General features: G+C 37.1%; 2 protein-coding genes across 3 annotated transcripts in view; one reads left to right on the top strand and one right to left on the bottom strand.

Moving 5' to 3' along the window:
* The window catches only part of LOC143729596 (uncharacterized), a 700608-nt gene that overhangs the window by 76020 nt on the left and 603225 nt on the right, over nucleotides 1-21363 (top strand). The window lies entirely within an intron of this gene.
* The window catches only part of itpkb (inositol-trisphosphate 3-kinase B), a 31701-nt gene continuing 22478 nt past the window's right edge, over nucleotides 12141-21363 (bottom strand). For both annotated transcript variants that reach the window (XM_077220915.1, XM_077220916.1), the window contains exons 5-8: nucleotides 19583-19787; nucleotides 14706-14807; nucleotides 13020-13091; nucleotides 12141-12456 (exon numbers count right to left, since the gene is read on the bottom strand). In XM_077220915.1, the coding sequence (XP_077077030.1) occupies nucleotides 12244-12456; nucleotides 13020-13091; nucleotides 14706-14807; nucleotides 19583-19787 (592 nt within the window). In that variant the 3' untranslated portion in view covers nucleotides 12141-12243. The remainder of the gene's footprint in view (nucleotides 12457-13019; nucleotides 13092-14705; nucleotides 14808-19582; nucleotides 19788-21363) is intronic.

Below are 21363 nucleotides of genomic sequence, written 5' to 3'. Positions count from 1 at the left end.
GGGCGTTGACGATATGCTTTGCTAAAACGGATTCCAGAGTTGGGGGCTGGACGACACCTAGTTGAACCGCTGCTTCCCGTGGGCTCCCGTCTCATGAAGCCAGTTTCACCGTGAGCCCGGTTCAAGTGTCGGCTTGCTGCGCCATTCCCCTCCTATGGACTGGATGCGTGCGCCCTTCTACTTCAGTTGAGTTCCCTTAAAATTGAACCCTGTTGAGTTCCTCCACACCCCTCCGACGTCGGACGTGCGGAACGTCTGGTGTTAGGCCTACCACTCGTAAGCAGTGTGGAACCTGTGTTAGGCTGGGTCCATATGTTGCGGTCCCTTCGGCGACCCCATATGTGTATTCTTCCACGGGCTTCCCTGCGGTGAGCCCGTGTCTTCCCTCGGCAGAGTCTCTCTGCCGTCACTGTCCCGTGTGTCTCCCCCGTCTTAGGCTGGAGCCACCCCAGTGACATTCCATATGTTAGACTGCCCGGTTTCCGCCCAGTTCATATGTGTAGTTTCCACGTTACCTCCCTCTGGGTTGGACGTGGCTTCCGCAGCGTCCCTTCCTTCCAATGTACGGGGAACGCTTTCCCAGCGGTCCTGTAGGAACAGGTCAAGTCAAGTCAAGTCACCTTTATTTATATAGCGCTTTTTACAATACAGATTGTATCAAAGCAGCTTCACAGTGATAACATGAAAATAATATAACAGAGTTTGTTTCTAAAAGAAAATTGAGTCAACGTCCACCTTAAGCAAGGCAGATCAATAATATTATTGAATATTAAATGTCCCCAACTAAGCAAGCCAAAAGCCAAGGCAACAGTGGCAAGGAACCAAAACTCCATCAGGTGACAGAATGGAGAAAAAAACCTTGGGAGAAACCAGACTCAGTCGGAGGGCCAGTTCTCCTCTGGCCAACGAAGGAACAGTGCATGATTTATGATTCGGGCAGCATTACAAGTCAGATTGGATCGGAACATTTAGAATATTTATCCATTTCCATCTTTTGGAAGTCCAAGTAATCACGCCGGTGTTGAGACGAGTTGTTGAGGATCAGTGCCGTCCACCATAGAGGGTCCATTTCGCCGGTGTTGAGTCGTCTCTTCACAGGCTTTGTGATTGGCGTATCTGAAGTCTCTGTGAAAGGCTGGATACAAACTGGAGCTGACGAACGCCGTTTTTCTCGGGACTCGCGTCCCGAGATAACAGCAGAAAAGCAAAAAGGGAAAATAATTAGCGTAGCTGCTGTTCATAATGATTTCCATAACACGGGCGTAAATGATAAAAAACATGAAGACAGTGATTCTTGCGTCCCAGAGTCACCCCCCTCCGTCCCCCACTCAACTCAGCCCTGCTTACTGACCTCTACATCCCTCCTGCTGCTGAGACCCAACCACAATCTCACAATCTCTCCGCAACCCAACCATACGCGCCGACCCGTTTGACTAAGGCTGTCGAGCCCCACTGTCGTCGTTAATGCAGGTTCAGTGGCAACGGTTCCGTATGGCATACCAACTACCGCAAAACACAATATCTACCCAACCACCCGTCATTCACGCAATATACACAGGAACGTAATGACTGTAAATACTATGCAACTTATACAAATAACCTACAGACTCCTCAAGTTTTATAATATTAAATGCATTTGATCTTATTCAGCAGTGGTATAAAAGGTAAGCATTATGTAAATGCTTGGCTAAAGAGATGCGTCTTTAATCTAGTTTTAAACTGGGACAGCGAGTCAGAGCTTCGAACAATATCAGGAAGGCTATTCCAGAGTTTTGGAGCTAAATGTGAGAACGCCCTTCCTCCTTTAGTGGACTTAGATATCCTAGGAATGACCAGAAGCCTCGAATTTAGTGATCTTAAAGAACGTTATGGATTGTAGGGCGATAGAAGGTCCATTAAATACACAGGAGCTAAACCATTTAGGGCTTTATAGGTCAGTAATAGTACTTTGTAATTGATACGGAACTTAATAGGTAACCAGTGTAGAGATGATAAAATTGGTGTTATATGATCATATTTTCTTGACCTAGTAAGAACTCTAGCAGCTGCATTTTGCACTAACTGTAGCTTGTTTATTGAGGATGCAGGACAGCCAGCTAATATAGCATTACAATAATCTAGTCTCGAGGTCATAAATGCATGAACTAACTTTTCTGCATCAGAAACAGATAGCATGTTACGTAGCTTTGTAATGTTTCTAAGGTGGAAAAAGGCTGTTCTTGTAACATATGAAATAGTGCTGTTCCACTGTGAACAGCAGTGACTTCCCTGGCCTAAGCCCTGTCCTTCCCCGCCTTAAATTTGCGGGGGCATCAGGAGGCTTTTGTTTAGGCACTGGAAGGTGGCAGCTTTAGTGGCGTTTTCAAAGGTTATCCCCATTCAGTCGACGTCGACTACGTCTGACGTTATCGACTGAAAGGGAACATCCTGAAGGAGGGAACGGAGGACGTAGTCCCCTTGCCACTACCGCTGGACCACCGCTGACCCCGGGTTACTCTCGGCTCCTCAGCGAAAAGCAACTAGTGCGTGCATCCACTTCCGTATTTATACCCGCGCCGCGGGGGCGGAGTGTGTGATGCAAATCACGCACGCCAAATTCCATTGGCTCGTTCAATAGTAATCGAAGATGATAGGCTCCCTAGCGTGATCCCCATTCAGTCGATGTCGACTACGTCCTCCGTTCCCTCCTTCAGGGAACGGTGGGTTGCATACGCAACCAGGACGTTCTTAAGAGTTTAGAAATATCTTGCACACAGGAGGGTGTCTTCCAGGCAAATTGCCCTCTGCTCTGAGAAGGTGTTAACAGTGTCCCACTGTTAGCAAATGGTTGCCCCCAGTAAGCCTGGGACAGCAAGGTCAATTTCCACTGTGAACCCATATTTACATTTGAAATGAGGTCTGTCTATATAAGTAAATGCAATGAGAGCTCATGGCCTTTTTCTGTATCTGAGATCGGCCCGTGAGGTTGAGAGCCGAGTCTCTCGGCCTCATGCATTTCTAATGTCGGGTAAACATTTTCCTCTTTGTTCTAGAGCATTTGATGCTTTGCATTGATTATCTTTGAGTTGATTATGAAATTGTAATGATACATTTACCTGACATATTAAATTGTTATACTTGATTATTCTAATTGACTTTGACATTATTTTCATTCAAGAGTTTAAAAAGAATAGTAAAACATTCGCTCACATTTAATGATGCACAGATATCATTAAAACCTTTTCATTTATGGAGTCAGATGAAATAACGAGTAAATACATATGACAAAATGTATTGAATTTAACCAAAAATACTTTGCTGTGAGAAAAGATAGTAACACGCAGAGACCTTCACCCGCTGATCAGACGACCCCCATTGGCCTGATCGAGCGCGGACTTAAAGTTGCAGAATACAGAAATGCCTTTTTTCCTGTTTCCGTACGGGTATTTGGCACAGAGAGCATGAAGAAGTCCTGAGAACACAAAGAGTGTTGCCCATTACTTTTCTGCATGATATAAACACATAGGTAGCTTGGCAGCAGACCAAAAATTGCCTTATATATGAAATGACATGACCAATGACTAGAGGAGGCCAGAGATCACAGTAGTGAGTCAGCGCTTTGCAGTTTGTAATGAACCTCAAGGAAGCATGTTAAGCTGTGTCAATCAGATGAAGATTCTGTGAAGAGATGCATATATAAAAGATCACCATAGTCCAGAACAGATAAAAAAGTGGTGGCCAATGACCAATGAGGTGAGTTATTATGGGAAGATGGAGGCAGGAACCGGCGAACAAAATATACAAAATATACAAAACACAAAATGAAAGTAAAAGCGTCCGCCCCTCATGGACGACTGCTGCACACACATAAACAAAACATAAGGTAACAGATATGAATTGAGCCGTTTAGTCCAAATTTTCCGAAGAGACACAATAGCTTTATATAATGAACAGATTGAATTTAGGCTTTTATTCACATATAAACATTGATCAGCGAACAGATGCTCAACTGTACTAAACTTCATTGGTATTTGCTGAAGTGCAAACATGCTGTGTAACACGAGAATGACTCTCATTGGTTATCATACATCGTGACCATACTTGAGATTCTGTTTACCACAACTGATGTGTGAGTTGATCAATGTATGTGATTATTACACGGCTCTGTGGAATACTTGATTCCGATTGGTCAATTGCACCATCCAGCGGTATGTTATTCCCAGATAACAACCCCTGAAAACAGATAACGCAGGCTCATCCGGGTTACTGAAGTCAGCAGTGCTAAATGCCTGCTAGGAACTGTTTTTCTTCGTGGAAGTTTTGCATTTGGTGAGCTAATAAAATATTAAAACTCAGTCAAATCAATATTTTGTGTACAGTTATACAGTTACAGTTACCCCCGACAGGGAGATGAGGACTTCCATTAACCTGACGGGGGTTTATTTTGAGAGAACAATCGGCTGGATGTACATTATCCTTTACATAAAAGCCTAAATCCAGGCGGTTCATCATATACATCGATCAAGTCTTCAGACAATTTGGACTAAACCGCTCAATTCATATGGATTAGTTTTATGACCTCTTTATACATTTTTTGAAGTATCAAAGTGGTAGTTGCATTGCTGCCAATGGAAGGACAGAAAGCTCTCAGAATACATTATAAAGATCTTCATCAGTGTTCCGAAGATGAATGAAAGTCTTACATGTTTGGAACGACATGAGAGTGAGTAATTAATTACAGAATTTTCATTTTGGGTGAACTAACCCTTTAATTTGTTTATGATTTATGAGGGCAATTGAATTTTAAAAAAATTTGCACCTGTCAATTATTTATAATAAATATTGCAATATTAGGTTTCTGTGCCAACAATTCCTGTGCCACTATTTGCCTGAAAGCTGATTTTGTTAATGTAGGCTGCTGTTTGCAGATTTATATTCATATTTGTAAAAAATGTAATAAATGTTGCACATGTTTAATAAACATATTCTTTTTTATCTTTTAATTGCTGTATAAACATACAGTATCTTCCTAGTATTGTTGAAGGAAAATACGTTTGTTATTACTTGAAGACCCAGCAGATGGCGCTCTTATATTAGCACTCATTCTCCAGCTGATAACTACATAAGAACAAAAATGAAAGAAAACTCAAAACTGCTGTCATAATATTTTATGTATAATAATACGCTTATATAATAAGTAGCTATAATAGTACTTTCAGGTTTTTTGTATCCACAGGATACACCCACAACTCAACTGCCACACAAATATGCCAATACTTTCAATCATCATGTCCACTGAGTACCACGAGAGTCAGCCAAACAAAAAGGTCAGTGCCAACATTTATAAACGGTTGTTTATGTATTTCATATTTTCGCATCTTTTTCGATATTCACTCATGATATTAGGCTTCAGAAATAAAATAGATGACGTCATGGTCTGGATATATATTGACAGGAACTTAAACCTCTCTCATTACCAAACTGTCTTGGCTGGCGAGGAATGCAGGAGATGCAATTCCCATGTATATATCTATGTATCTATGACATCACAAACATAAACAATTGGTACCATCGCTTCTCTTCAGAACATTCCACGGAAGTCCACTGAGGTCCACGGGGAACTAAACTAAACATTACATTTATTGGATAGTTTTCCACAAAGACTAGTTAGCCTACTTAAAATAAAATAAAATACATTGTAGGTAGGCCTATAATAAAACATCCACATGTAATGTTATTAAAGTAGGCTATAGGCTATACAAAATAATCATTCAGGCAAACGCCGATGTCTCGATCTCACCGGTGTGTTCGTCATTGTCATATCACTTCGCGCTGTCTATTTGGCGCCATCTATCGGCTCAAACGGTAACTGATTGGATTAAAAATGGCTTCGTGATGCTTTTGATTGATTGCTCATGCTGATTGCTAAACTCAGGTCTCCAAGACAACGAAAACATCGGAAGAACGAGGTAGCCTACAGGTAAGACACACACAGTGCCGGGTGAGAGAGTTAACAGAGGATGACATGTAACTTGGATTGCTGATTATTAATAGCCTACATTAAATTGGTAATATTATGCCCTTTTACGAAGTATTGATAGTTTTCTGGGTGTCGTTGTTGTAGTTCTTGATTCGGTTAAATAAAAATATCTCCCCTTGGGAGTAGACTTTGAGCTAACCTTGCAGATCTTTTTTATGTTCAAACAGCAACATTACACACTAACAAAAGTTGAAAAGGTGAAAAAGCTTTATAACCCCTTGAATATTGTGATATTGTTGCAGCGTTGGTCTTAACGTCAGGCAGATTGTTTTCTAAGGGCCTATTTTTTCTTAGCTGCCTTTCCAATCAGATGTAGTAGACCATATTTAATTATTTAAATATTTGAATAATATATAAATATTGATTTATTACTATCTGTCCGTACAATGCGTGTCAGTGTGCCATTCTATTGATTAGTCCAAGATGTAGATTTAATCAAATCACCCTGTAGCCCATATAGGCCTATATATATATATATATATATATATATATATATATATATATATAAGCAGAATTTTGAATAAGCTTTAGACAAGTGCATTAAACAAGAGAGACACTAGGTGGCAAGTATTCACTTTGAGAGAAAATAACTTGCTTTAGTTATTTCCAGCATATCCGTTTAAAAGGGATCCTATTATTATTATTATTATTTTATTTTTTTACATTTTAAACTTTCTTTAGTTTGCAATGTTGCAGTTTGAGCGTGAAAACGGTTTGCAAAGTTGCACAAAGTCCAGTCCACTCCAAAGGGTGTTTTTTTTAATCCTTTATATCAGTGAGCACTGTTTCTGTACTTCCTGAAAACGCCTTGAATGTAGTCTTGAGTTTTCTTCCAGGAATGTACATGTCTCAACATTCCTTATTATATATATATATATATATATATATATATATATATATATATATATATATATATATATACTAATTGTCTTCATCACTCTGTCCTCTCCGCCAAAAAGCCGGTGTGTGGTGTGAATTCTGTTTGAGGAGATTCCCCGCTTCCATGTAAAGTTCTTTGACTGCCGAGAACAAATTATTACTATAATGTCCATGTTCTGTGTACCACGATTCAATGCGACAGGTGAATGTACATTTGATCTATAGATAAAATGCTGTATTTCAATATATAATTTTAAGGCCTTATCAACAAGACAGCATTCACTTCTTCCATGCAGAGAATAGTCGATACTCTCTCTTTATTATTATTTGCCAAACTTTTCTTGTCTTCTAATCTTTTTCTCTCCTGAGTTCTGCCTATTCCTCTGAGCTGCTGCTCTGAAGTTTCACTTGTATGACTGAATTTACTTTTTAGTACTGCTTTCTGATGTCAGTGCTTTGTGGGAAGAGTATCGCAGAGGGTCAAGGGCTTCATACATATTTGAATGTTTTGGCTGTATGGTCCTTTTATTAGTATAGTTGTGCGTGTGTGCGTGCGTGCGTGTGTGTGTGTGTGTGTGGGGGGGGGGGCTGGTGGGCGGTTCAATAGTATCCAGCATGGCCTCACTCCAAGCTCCCGGCTCCCCAGGCTAATATTTCTGAGGCTCACTGCCAGCGGTGCGACTCAGTCCAAGTATGACTAAATAAGGTAGTCCAGTTTATTCAAGAGAAGAAAATGCTAAATAAGCTGCTTAACCTCCACTATTTATGTCATCAGATAAAATTAGTTTTATTTGTGCACCATACACTAATAGCCTACATCTGATCAGGTCAGGATAGATGGATGCCAAAAATATGTAACCACTGCACAGCAACCACTGACTACTGAGTGCATGCAGTGAGTGTCGTCAGTGTCAGTATGCAGAATTATGAATAAGCTTTAGGCCAAGTGCATTAAACAAGAGAGACACTAGGTGGCAACTATTCACTTTGAGAGAAAAGAACTTGCTTTAGTTATTTCCAGAGCATATCAGTTTGTTTAAAAGGGATCCTATTAGTGTGTGTGTGTGTGTGTGTGTGTGTGTGTGTGTGTGTGTGTGTGTGTGTGTGTGTGTGTGTGTGTGTGTGTGTGTGTGTGTGTGTGTGTGTGTGTGTGTGTGTGTGTGTGTGAGCACTGTTTCTGAACTCCCTGAAAATGCCTTGAATGTAGTCTTGAGTTTTCTTCCACAAGTGTACATGTCCCAACATTCCTTATTTAAAAAGTTCCTGCCCAAGGCAAATGCAAAAAAAGGGCCAAAGCCTGTTTGAGTTGCGTTAGTGGTGTGTTGAAACACGTGCTTGAAGGCAGGCTAGGCGATTTGTTCCAGAAACCTTTTGTTATGCTGATTGAACGTGGTCTAAATGTATTTATATGTATACACTACTACCAGTGAAAAGTTTTGAATCGGTAAGATTTTTAATGTTTTTAAAAAAAGTCTCTTCTGCTCACCAAGGCAGCATTTACTTGATTAAAAATAGAAAAAACCAGGAATATTGTTAAATATTATGACAATTTAAAATAACCATTTTAATATATTTGAAAATGTAATTAATTCCTAGTAGGATCAAAGCTGAATTTTCAGGATTTTGTATTTTTTTTATTCAAAGGATGACAGAGTTTTCATTTTTGGGTGAACTATCCATTTAAGATTGTTAAAAGATTACGTTTAACTATGTTATTCAATTATTTATCAAACTTTTTTTAAAATATCTATCACCAGATAAAGAAAAGCCAAACCATGTTGATTTTGAAGAAATCATTTTCTCCGATAAAATTGTACAACCCAACATAATTATTTAATTGCTGCATTGACATGGCAAACATACAGCAGGATCTTAAGTTTCCTAAAACAGATAAAGGTTCTGGACCACAGGACATATATTTAAGTCACAGGAGCATTTTGATGTTGTGTAAATGTTCCTTGTGTAAAACAGGCCGCGGCAAGCTCTTGACCAACAGAAATGCAACAGGCTCAAATGTCACTGGTTTCAGAGATTTATTTTCTTGAAGAGACAGAGCGCACTCTGAAGACGTTTGCACATTATTTTTACACATAGCAATGAGCTTAGCTTATATTACAGTGAACCACTACGTCACCAAGATATGGGAAGCCAAACAAACAAGAAAAAAACAAACAATGCAGCTACATTTAGTGTTCTTGTGAAAAAAAAATGTAACAAAATATAAATATGAGTATGCGTATGACACCACTAGAAATTCCCACAATTTTTGGCCTCACAAATATGGCATGAAATGTAAAACGTCAAGAGAGAGAAGAAAGACTTGGTCAGTTTTGTTTGTTCTCTGTAATACAGCACCATAAACAGCAGGGGAAGCCATACTTTCATGTTTTAGCTTGATAGGGAGAAAGTACATCTGGCTTTAAGATTTAGTACAGGAAAAAATGCAATTTGGGGTAAATAGACCTGATTAAAGCTGCTGTAAGTGTTTTTTATGCCATCAAATCAAATGCACGAATAATCTGAGTTTCCAAACAAGTCGCCTTTTTCATTCATTATTTTCAGTTTAGTGTCACATCATGTGGTACATGGCATAACTACACCATTATGATGGTGTTTGAAGAATGAAAAATGTTTCCTGACTGTATTTTAAAAGCCGTGTATTAAAAAATATTTATATATAATATTATATTATTTACGTTTTAGGGTTCTTAAGTGTGTGTGTGTGTGTGTGTGTGTGTGTGTGTGTGTGTGTGTGTGTGTGTGTGTGTGTGTGTGTGTGTGTGTGTGTATGTATATATGTGTATATATATATCTTGGCTATCTAACAGCAATTAATGGTGTTTACACAGTGTTATTTTTTATTTTTGCAGGCCTATTAAAAAAATGTCTTACAGCAGCTATGATTTGACCTATTTCCTTTTTCCTACCCACTTTAAGCGTGTTTAGGGAACCGTGGTTTTAGGACAGGGATTTGAGACCTTTTGTCCTCTCTGTTCCTTTTGCATTGATAAAAGGTCATTCATTTAACAACAATAAAATCTTGTCACAAATATATGACGGGTAAAAAAAAAAAAACAGTGTGGTGACATTTGGGTCGAGGCCTATAACCCATCAATAACATTTACTGTGTGACTGGAGTGTGTGGTTGACGTCCCGACCTGTACAGTAGGTGTTCCTCGCCCCGGGCTAAATCAACAACCAATAATCACTGATTGCGTTTATGCTGGTGTCAGCACATGGTTTCCATACTGACCAACAAATTAGTTTTTATCTCCAATGATATTTTGCTTTGAGCATTATCTCATTGTTTGGCGGTAAGCAGGGATGGTTCATTTGCATGGCAAATAGTCATGCAAACAACAATCACCTCTCTCAAACATGATGCGCTCAGAAGAATGGTGAATCAGCATTCAGAGGCACTGCATCGAGCGGCGCCCTCAGGCACTTTTCAAAGGAAGAACAACATTATTTTAAGGCTCTCGTGACAATCTGCAATGTTTGAACTTGCGTGGAATGCTTGACATTTCTGGTCAACGGATGTGAGGATTATGATCACAGTCTGTATTAATAAAAAAATATATTGTAGGTCTTACAAAAGCTCTTGTTTTTCTCTTATCATAGGGACTCCAAGGACAGTTGCTGTTTGCAGGCCTTACTGATTTTTAAACGCAAAAAGCAGTGCAGATTGTGTGTTAAGAGGGAACTTGAAAACATAACACAAGCCGGTATTGATAGATTAATAATCTCCTTGAACTGGAGCCACTTCCTAAAAAACACTTTGACACTCAATTAATTATTTTGGGCACTTGGGGATAGAGCTGGGTAAAAATATAGATTTTCCAATTAATCATGATCTTCATTTGAACAATTCTAATGCGGATTCTTAATATCTCAATTGTTCAGTGGCTGCGTTATAAAGTATTTGTACCGCGCTTCCCATCCTACAGATGGCACTGTGTTCAGCTAATATTACTCACTCCAAATCAACTCAATCTTCAGTGACACAGCAACTAAACAAAAATCATATTTTTAATATCATAGTTAGCAATATTTTAAAGTTCGCAATCTGTTTTGAATGTGATGCAATACAAATGACGGCCAAAAAAAAAAGTTTCTATTAAGTCTGGGGTTGCACACAAAAATATGACCAGTGGGTGAATCACAAAGAAAACATTCTTCTGAGTCGGTCTTTCAACATAGTGCGACCAGTATAACGCGATTTAGATGTCTGAATTCCCATGGCACCTGACTAGTGGGACTCCAGGAAAATATATATAAAAATAAAATACAAGTTACTCAAATTTAGTTTATGTTTGAAGGTACAGAATGTTATTTGTCTACTGTGCAAAAAAAATTTTTTTTTTACAAGAACAGAGTTGAAAACTCAATGGTTTTGGTCGTTTATGACAGCTAGGCACCTTCCTTTTGCCTTCTGCAAAAAATACAGCAAGGTGAGGTCTGAGCCGTTATAATTATATTAAATTGGATTGAAGTCTGGACTGAATTGAGAGCTTGTTAATTGTAGCCTAATCAAGAATCATAACCGAATTGGAAAATCAGTGTCGATACCCAGCCCTACTTGGGCAGAAAAATGGAGACTGAATTTAAGGAATGTCAGTATGAAGAATTTAAGTATAAAAGCGTAAGACCATCCACCAAATTGGATAAATTAATTTGTTCTACTATAGGCACTCAGTATAAATGACTTATCTAAAAGTACATTAACATTATCTTAACAGGGTAAAAAAAACTATAAAACTACTGAATATTGTTAGAATCCTAAAAATATAAATATATCTCAATAAACATCTTGTGGTAGATCTGATTGTTAGGCTTTACCATTATATATATATATATATATATATATATATATATATATATATATATATATAACATTTTAGTTTTTTGTTTCAAATAAGAAATGGTTCCTTTAGGTGAGAATAAAAAAACCATTTCTTAACATTTTTCTGCAGCATCTAAAAACAAAATATTAAGACGATCGTGAGTAAAACAGCTGCAAGTGCTTTACACATTTCCGTAACACAAGCATGTTGAAGAGAACGCACATAAAGGGAGTGTGGCTTTAAGATTCACCCGTTTGTTAAAGCACTAGCTGCAAAGATCCTATTCACACATGTTTTGAACTAAAACACTGGCATTTACACTATATGTACAGCATCTACAAGTTTACAAACATACACACTCGTTTAAAGGCCATTGCGGCTGGTTTTCTGTTTTACAGTTTTCTTTTTTGGTGAGACAGGGCGATCGGTTAGGATGGCTTTAGGGGGAACCCAGCGAGGTCTTGAACTGTAGTGCGGGCGAGAAGATCGAATCCTCTTACTCTAGTGGGGTTTAGGAGCTAGCATATGGGAAATAATGTCTATGAGGTGGTCTAGGCCGTAGAGGTAGCCGTCTTCCCTGTTACCCTCCACCCAGGTGGCCCTGTGGCACAGCTCCTGCCCCTCCGGCAATGGTGTGGTCTTCCCAAAGTCTATCATCCACACTTTTGCCTGCTCCCGTTTGTCATGGACAAATAATAGAGAACTGCCAATCACCTGAGCACGAGAGAGGGGAAGAGTTACACGGAAATACGTTAAATGTCAAACATCTTTAAATGTTTCATCACAAATTCACTCGTAAACTTGACACAGAGATCCTGTTTCCATCATATTTGTGCAGCAAACATATACTCACTTATTTAATAGACAGTTGTGCATAACTGTGCCCTGTTTTCCACCATACAGTTTGTTTTTGTTATCTATTAATGTGAATAAGCACGGCTCTGTGTTTGCATAGCCTGCTCTACCTCCTTGTATTAAAACAAAGTTCTGACACTGTCAATGCATGAAGTTTATCTAGTGTATTTGTCTTTAAAGTCAATTAAAAGAGGTTGTGTAATGCATACAACCAAGCATCTCTTCTACCTTTAAGCATCCAGTGTAAACAGAATTACTTCAGAGCTGGTCTCTGCATAAATGCTATTGTGTATTATACATTTTCCCCATTATCACATGCCCTTATCACATGTGTGCGTAAAAGGTTGCATTTATTAGTTCCGCCATGGTCGTTAGTGTAACTAATGTGTCTTGAGATGATAGACAAAAGAGTGACTGTTTACCTCGTGCGTTTTGAAAAACGATGACATTTCCAAAGTGTCCCTGATCTCTTTCAGACGGTTCAGATAGGAATGCTTTGGGAAAAGAGACAAAGTGTAAGTAACTATAAAACTACAAAAATGCCTACAAATATAGTGTCACAAATACCTTTTCAGAATAATATTGGATGCATGTGATAAAAAAGCTATAATTTAATGAGAAAATAAGGCTTTTTCTTTAAATCTGCATATACATTTCATAAATATATATTTATATATACAGGTATAGTTTATTTTGTAAAAAAAAAACTTATATGAATGGAAGAGAATATCAAGATATATTTGAACCTTTTTCAAAAGAGTTATTTAAATGTGGCACCTCTACAATAATATTCTATTATGTTATTCTTTAGTTAATTGCTATAGTGAAGTATTAATAAAAATACTTTTCCTGCATTTATTAATATTGTTAATTTCTACACATCCTAATACACTTTTATTACACTTAATATTAAAATGTTGTTAAAATCAACATTATTTTATATATATATATATATATATATATATATATATATAACAGACATTAATTATCAAAGTGCAATATTATATTTATAAATTGACATGAATATAGATTAATAAATTGCAATAAAATGTTGTTCCTTTAGTTTATGATACCTTATGCATTAACTAATGTTAATTAATAAATTAATCTTATTCTGAAGTTATATATATATATATATATATATACTGTATATGTGTGTGTCTGTGTGTGTGTGTGTGTGTGTGTGTGTGTGTGTGTGTGTGTGTGTGTGTCTGTGTGTGTGTGTGTGTGCGCGCAATAAATAGAAAAACAAAAAATTTTAAGGCTGAATTTAGTTACATCCTTGATTTTATTATTATATAGAAGTATATATTTGGATGCTAAACAGAGATTTAAGCCATATGAGTCAACTTATTATGAGGAATTATTAGTGTCTTATAATCAGATCATACAGTACCACCACCACACCCTGTTCTAATTCATGCCCAAATAATTGCATTAATTCAGCATTTAAATCAGAGTTTGTTAATTGTGGAAATAAAAGCAAGTTTATCTGACAAATCTAAAGCACATTTATCAGATGAATCACAGAGCATTTAAGTGAATATGGATGCACATCAAGCTTCAGGACACGCTGTGGACAAATATTGGGTTAAATAAATGCCGCACAGGAAGCCAATAGGACAAGTTCTTTGGAACTGTTTGTCTATAAGGCTTAACTTTAAGGAAACACCCCTGTTACAACATGGGAATCCTCCCATGTAATGTAATTTCTTTGTGCTAGGTGCCAACATCCTATTAATATTTGAACCAGTAAGATTGCATTTACAGTACTTTAATGTCACAAGAATACACAGTCATGTGTCAACAACTGCATTATGCAAAGCGCGGTGTATCTGCATGTGTGTATTTCTCTGTAATATAATCAAGTTTGTGTGCATCTTAAAGAGTGGTTTTCCCTGACAGCAGGTGAGCTTTCGTTGGTTTCAAACATCTATAACTCTGAAGGGACTGCACCGCATAAAGGAAACCCTTAGGTTCACAAACCACCCTGGGGGGTAAATGAGAGAGTTTGGCTCCACCTGTCACTCACTTCCCCTGCTTGTGCCCCAAGAGACTGAAATTGGCAGAAGGCCCTAGAACACAAAAACACATGAGCGCAGACTTACCAGGATGTTCTCGTTTCCTTTGACGAAGTCTTGGAAGGCCTCAGTCACTTGTTCTCGCGTTTTAGTCTTTTTAAAGTCCCTGTTTACGGTTCCGTCCTCATTCTGTAGAAGGGAAAGGGAAGATGAATTCATTGTGCCGATCAAAATAACAAAACAAAAAAATATATATATACACTGCCGTTCAAAAGTTTGGGATCTGTAAGATATTTTATGTTTTTAAAAGTCTCTTCTGCTCACCAAGGCTGCATTTATTTGATTAAAAATACAAACAAAAAACATTATATTGTCATTTCGTTCGTTCACTCAACGAACAAAATGAACGAATGACTCGAAAAGAGATTTGTTCATTTGGATGAACGAGTTCGAACAGGAGAGTCACGAACGCGCATCACAGAACAGAGCAAGGCGAGCATTTGTGCTTATAAAACTTAAACTTTTTTATTTATTTTTGAAATGACCGATCGTTTCGCAAGATAAGACCCTTGTTCATCGTCTGGCAGAGCCAGTCCGAGCCTTTTGGGGGCCCAAAGCAGAATTTGATTTGGGGGCCCCCTCCCACTACACGAAGTCACCTGTGCTTGACGATTATTGACACAAATGTCACGCAATAATGATACATTATAAATGAATACAGTGAGGTTATGTATTAATACAAAATAAATACTTAAAAAATAGATGCCTACTTAAATAAAAAAGCTTTAACTTTTACTTTACTCTTTTACTAACTCTTTGAAACTTCTTAAAACAAACTGTCTCAAAACATATAAAATAAATTATTTGCTAAAATAATGACAAAAGTGAGAAATCAGAAACATAATAAGAGCAAGGGTTCAACAATGACAATTATTGTTGAAAACTGTAAAAATATTATTATTTCTCAACTGTCTCAATACAGTGTAACTGTCCTCAAAATCTTTTTTATTATTATTATTGTAACAGACTTTGTTGGATTGTAGATGACAGAATCCAACAAAGTCTGTTACTATAATACCGATAATGATGTACTGGCGCTCGTTGTATGTGTGTATGCAATCTATTTTTCCCCTCAGGGCTTGCCGTAGATAGGAATGGGTCGTGCGCACTTGGTACTGGAGTGTCGCGGGTTTTTGAGTTAGTGATCTGATGTGTGGTATAATAAAGTGGAGAAGAGCTCAAACTGCTATGTTTTTTATTTATTCAAACTGCTACCCTTACACCTAGAAGGTTAAGTTCCCCTGCCGCTATTTTCTCCAACTTACGTGACTATGAATTGTCTACGCACGAATTGTCTATGCACTCGCGAGGTGTCTAGATTATGCGCATGACCTAAACGCTGGCAGACACAGCAGCAGTTGTTGGCAGGTAGGCTATATTGATCATGAAATCAGAATTTTCTTGTCTTGAATTATTCATTAATTCATTCATATTCATTCTTTCATTTATGTCACTTGTTTAAGTCATCTAAAAAAATAATAATAATAATTTAAACTCGATTGGACCAGGGGGCAGCCGCTTAGTTCGCTTATGCCTCAGGCCGGCCCTGTCGTCTGCTGCCGTTTAAAGCCATTTGAAGCTGCACTGAAACTGTCATTTGGACCTTGGACCGTTTGGTACCCAATGAAGTCCATTATATGGAGGAAAATCCTAGAATGTTTTCATCAAAAACCTTAATTTATTTTCGACTGAAGAAAGAAAGACATCTTGGATGACATGGGGGTGAGTAAATTATCAGCAAACGTTTTTTAAAAAGTGAACTAATCCCTTAAGTATTATGACCATTTAAAATAACTTTTCTATTTGAATATATTTTAAAATATAATTTATTAATGTTACCAATGTTGCTCATAGCTCAATCAATTACAAGTTTAATTATTTTATATTAGTTTAATAATACTATTTAAGGATTTGTTGAAATAACCCCAATTATGACCATAGTAATAGTGATCGTGAACATCAGAGGGCAAGTTAATGTCATATCTATGTACTGTGGACAAATGTATGTGCTTCTAAATTAAGACAGTAATCGCAACAACAGGAAGCTCAACAGTCTGGGCCATATTAACTGCAAGAAATGTGTCAACCAGTAGAGATTTTGGACTATTGTCTCTATAACGGTTATTCTCATGTGACGTCGCTGTTCTGCATGGTAACGAAAGATTATCGTTTAAATGCGTTTAAGCATTGCACTTTGATAACAAGTGATTTTAAATAAACTGAAGCGCAATAGGCAGCGCAAGAAAACTAATTTCGCTATATACGCACCCTCTTTGAGAGACTGAGTGATGCGCACACATAAAGCCGCTGCTCATTCAGTGTGTGTGAGGACTGAGTGCTTTTCCCACATAAATAGGCTTAAACGGTTAAGTACACATACTTACATCTTTGCAAGTTACTCATAAACAGTCATTTATGTTAAGTGAATGTAAACAGTTGAGAAAGAAAACGCATGTGTAACTGTATTGGATCTGTGCTTTCGGTCTTAAAGTGACAGCAGCCTAATATTCCTGCTGTCGTCTGTGTCATTACTGTCAATCAAACAACAAAAGAGAAAATCTCTTACTGCTCTTGACTGATAAGAATTTATGTATTTAATAAGAATAAATGTATATTTAACTTACACAGTCAAGACTATGCTGTGTTTTTTATACATTTGATTATTTTATATAATTTATGTAGTATTTATTACAGTATTTCTAGAGCGTGAAGTTTTTCAGTTAGGTCTATTTCATTTGTGTCTTTGTCCTTTTGTAGTTTGTTGTCCTATTTCTTGTAATTAGTTACTTTGTTCTTATTTTATCAATGACTGTTTACTTGTCTTCTGTAAGATTGAGAGTTACTATTATTATTACTATTTTTTGGATAGTGATATGAAATTTCAATAGTATAAAAAAAATTAAATAATAAAATCCTTATTTAAAGCAATAAAATAACTATATTAAGATATATATATATCATTTAAATAAAATTACTTAAATCGTGATTCGTGATATAAGATTTTGGTAATATCGCCCACCCCAACCCTGCCTGTTATTCAGAAAAGACTTTATGTAGATCCGCCCAGGGCATCCCCCGTCCACTGAAATAGAGAAAGAGGGGGAGAACCTGCCCTTTGTGCTAATGGAAAGTGCCAAAGAAGAACCTATACTTCCCTATTCATGCAGGACATCTGCAGAGCTCTCATTAACAAAGATTTATTTTGGAAAATCATGACAGAGACCGAACATAAGCTTTCTAATCTCCTCGTGCTTGTCTTAATGGAATCACGGCCGCCTGGTTTGGCTTAATTAGCTGAATGTTTTTAAACTTGTATAAAGTCTTTTTGACATTTTCATGAGGGTGTATTTACATTATTAGGGCAGTGTATCTAGGCCGTAATTACAGAACTGAAATCATGTTGTGAGAGCTGCAGCCTGTCACTGACTGATGTTGAGCTCAAAGAACGTGCCACAAACAGGCTGTGTGTGTGACAGGAACATTCAGTCACAATCAACCTCTTGAAAAAAGCCAATCCTGCCCCCTCACCTCAGTGTGAGGTTCGGGATCTAATTAAAACGGTACCGTGATTTCTCAGATAAAACAGCACTACCGTTCCAAGATCCCTTTTTTCAACTCATGATTAAAGTTAAGCTCAATGAATAGCATTGTTGTGGCGTAATGTTCATTCTCACAAAAAATTATTTCGTCTCGTCCCTATTTTTCTTTAACAAAAAGCTAAAATCAAGGTTACAGTGAGGCACTATGCAAATAAATGGGGCCAATTTATGAAGAATTTAACAATAGAAATAGAAAGCTTAGCATGTTATAAAATAACTTGTATTACAGTAATTCTTGTGTGAAAGCTTGTGTATTTTACAGTATTTTACAGTTTTGTTGTCATGGCAATGAAGTAAAACTGAATATAACATTACATAGAAAAGGTTAGTAAGTGATATCAATTCATGTGTGGAAGCTTGTGTATTATTTGAGCTGTAAAGTTTTGCAGTCATTTTTGGGATTATGATTTTTTTATTATGCCAAATAAGTCAAATTAATATCATGTTAACATATTAAGCATATTATGTCTTGTGGTTATACTTTTAAAACAGTGAGTATTTTAACGTTTATTAATTGGATTTATTTACTTCCATTGCAATTGCCTTACTATAACCCAGATTAATTTTCTTTTATCAGTATTTTGCCACATGTGCTATTAATTGCAGGCTACTCAACTTGTTTTGAACCTGGAATATTCCTTTTAACTCAAAATGAATAAAGCAATATTTAGCACACGTGGTAAACCCAAGCTACGTTTACATGGACACCTTTTGTGTTTAGATGAACGCTAAATAAAGTGATCGGGTTGATGTGCGCATTTATATGTCACAAGCCTCAAATTTGAATATATTTTTTGACATGCGCATATTGCATGAATACACAGAGAATTTCCCACTCTTTGCACATACTAACCATTTTCCTACATTGCTTCTTTTCCTTGTCTTAAAGAGCAGACTTAATATTTATCGATTTCTACTGTCCGTGCCCAAAACAAGGCGTCTGTGTCAATCATTTATGACATTCATTTGTTGTTCATTCAACAACAGCTCTTTCCACACTTCATTTTCTCATCTGTATGTCATTGCACATGCACAGTACTTTCTATTTTCGGATGAAAATGAATGAAATTTTAATTGGATTAGAACAATTCATTCCTATTGACATGGTTACATTTGACTTTTTTAGTTCTGACTGTGCTATAAGCTACATGTGAACGCAGCTACAGGTCGATATGACCCGTAGATTATGTAGTTTGTCTAGTACACACTGAGAGAGCAACTTCATTTCAACCTTTCAGTTGAGACGAGTGTAATGATGAAAACAAGTCAAAGTTCCTTTAAAGCTTTTGTGACCGAACGTCTCACCTTGATGCCCTCGATACGGAAGCCTAGCGTGGCGGTGGAGCTGATGGTTTCCCTCCACTGCATGTAGCGAGGCTTAGTGACCGCTTTCTGTTCTTGCTCCTTTGCCGTGGGGGCATCGGGATCCACCTCGATCATCTTCTGGTACATGTCAGATCTCAAGCTAGGCTTCTTCCTGGCTTTCGTCAACTCCTCTTCCAGATATGTCCTGCAAGAGGGGAGAAAAATGACCCACTGGCTCAGTTTCTGTCATTTGACGTGTTGCTTGTGTTGCTTCATCAATCATATTCTGTTGAAATTTGTAGTGCCTACTAAAGTGTAGTTTGTCTTATTAGCTAATGGCATGATAACTAAATAAATATTTGTTCTCCAACTTGACTTTTCTTGGAAAACACTCCCTTAGAAACTGAGAAGCGCACTGAATGTGTGTGAATCTGAAAGCATCACACTGTTTTGTTTGGCCAGGCCAGCGAGGATTCTGTTAATATCCTGACCATCTGGTTATCTCTATATTTGTCCATGGCTGCTGCCGTGATTCGGTCAGGCTTGCAACAGCAAACAGAACAACAGAGATGAGAAAGTTGAAATGTGAGAGTAGGGAAAAAAGTGATGAGCATGGACGATGTGTTTCATGCTCTCCCTGCACCGCTATCTTTCAGCAGATTAGATGACAGAGCTGCTCCGCTGTGAAATCTCTGGGGAGTGAGGTCCTTGTTCAAGTTCTCTGGTGCTTGGAATGTATAACATCTGTACAAATAATGGGTCAATGGAACTAATCATTTTAAAGTAACATAAAAGATTTTCAGCAGCGGACATGCTGTTGCATAAGTGGAAGATAAGAAAAGATGAAGATTCCGTTTTTGCAGGGAGGGGAATTTTTGGCGTAATTTATTTTGATTAGTGTTTTTATAGATGAATTTCATTTCTCTCTTTCTCTCTCTATATATATTTCTTATATTATACACAAGAGACAAGAAACAATTTTCGATTTGAATTTTGAACTCTTTCAAACAGGATAGAAGAACTTATTAGAATTGCTAATTCTAGATTAGCAACTAAGCACAATAAAGCATTATTCATGAACAATTATAGTATTTATTCATATACTATTATAGTATTCATATTTTGAATTTGCTTTTTTAATGTTCAGATTACTTTTTCTTAGTAACTATAAGTTTGATAAATTTTTTGTTTGTTTTAATAATTTTGTGCTTTTGTCATGTTTATTAGTTTTTTATATTTCTATTTAGCTTAAATTCATTTGTATTACTTCATTTATTTCAGTTAGTTGCCAACGCAACATTTCTCATTTTCATTTAAGTTTTTAAAGTTAAATTTAGGTTAGGTATTTTGTTTATATATCTAATAAATAATATTTACTTGATTTCAGCTTTATTCCAATTAACGAAAACGATTTATAATAGTTTAATACAATATATTGTATCTAAACTAGAAAAAGTAAGTTAAGTTAAAATTAATCAAATTTAAACCCTAAAGTTTTCAAGGTTATATACAGTCATAGAGCATTAGTGAATGGTTGCTAAGGCGTTGCTGGACAGTTGTCAAGGTGTTCTTGGGTGTTGCTTTGAGGTTAATGAGGTATTCTATGTGGTGCTAAATGGTGTGAGTTTTTTCTTGGTAAATGTTTGCAGTGGTGTACTGGGTTTGTGGAGTGTTATAGAATGTAGAGTGCTATATTGTTGCTAGGTTATTCTGGGTCAGATTTAGGTGGTCTCTACTCTAGGTGGTTACAAGGGTGTTCTTGGTCTTTTCTAGGGCTGTAG

The sequence above is a fragment of the Siphateles boraxobius genome, unplaced genomic scaffold (assembly GCF_051911475.1).
Source record: "Siphateles boraxobius isolate OS27281-9 unplaced genomic scaffold, OSU_SipBor_1 8, whole genome shotgun sequence".
Classification (NCBI taxonomy): Eukaryota; Metazoa; Chordata; class Actinopteri; order Cypriniformes; family Leuciscidae; genus Siphateles; species Siphateles boraxobius.
Note: the sequence above shows the minus strand (reverse complement) of the source record. Positions and strands in the feature narration are given on the sequence as shown.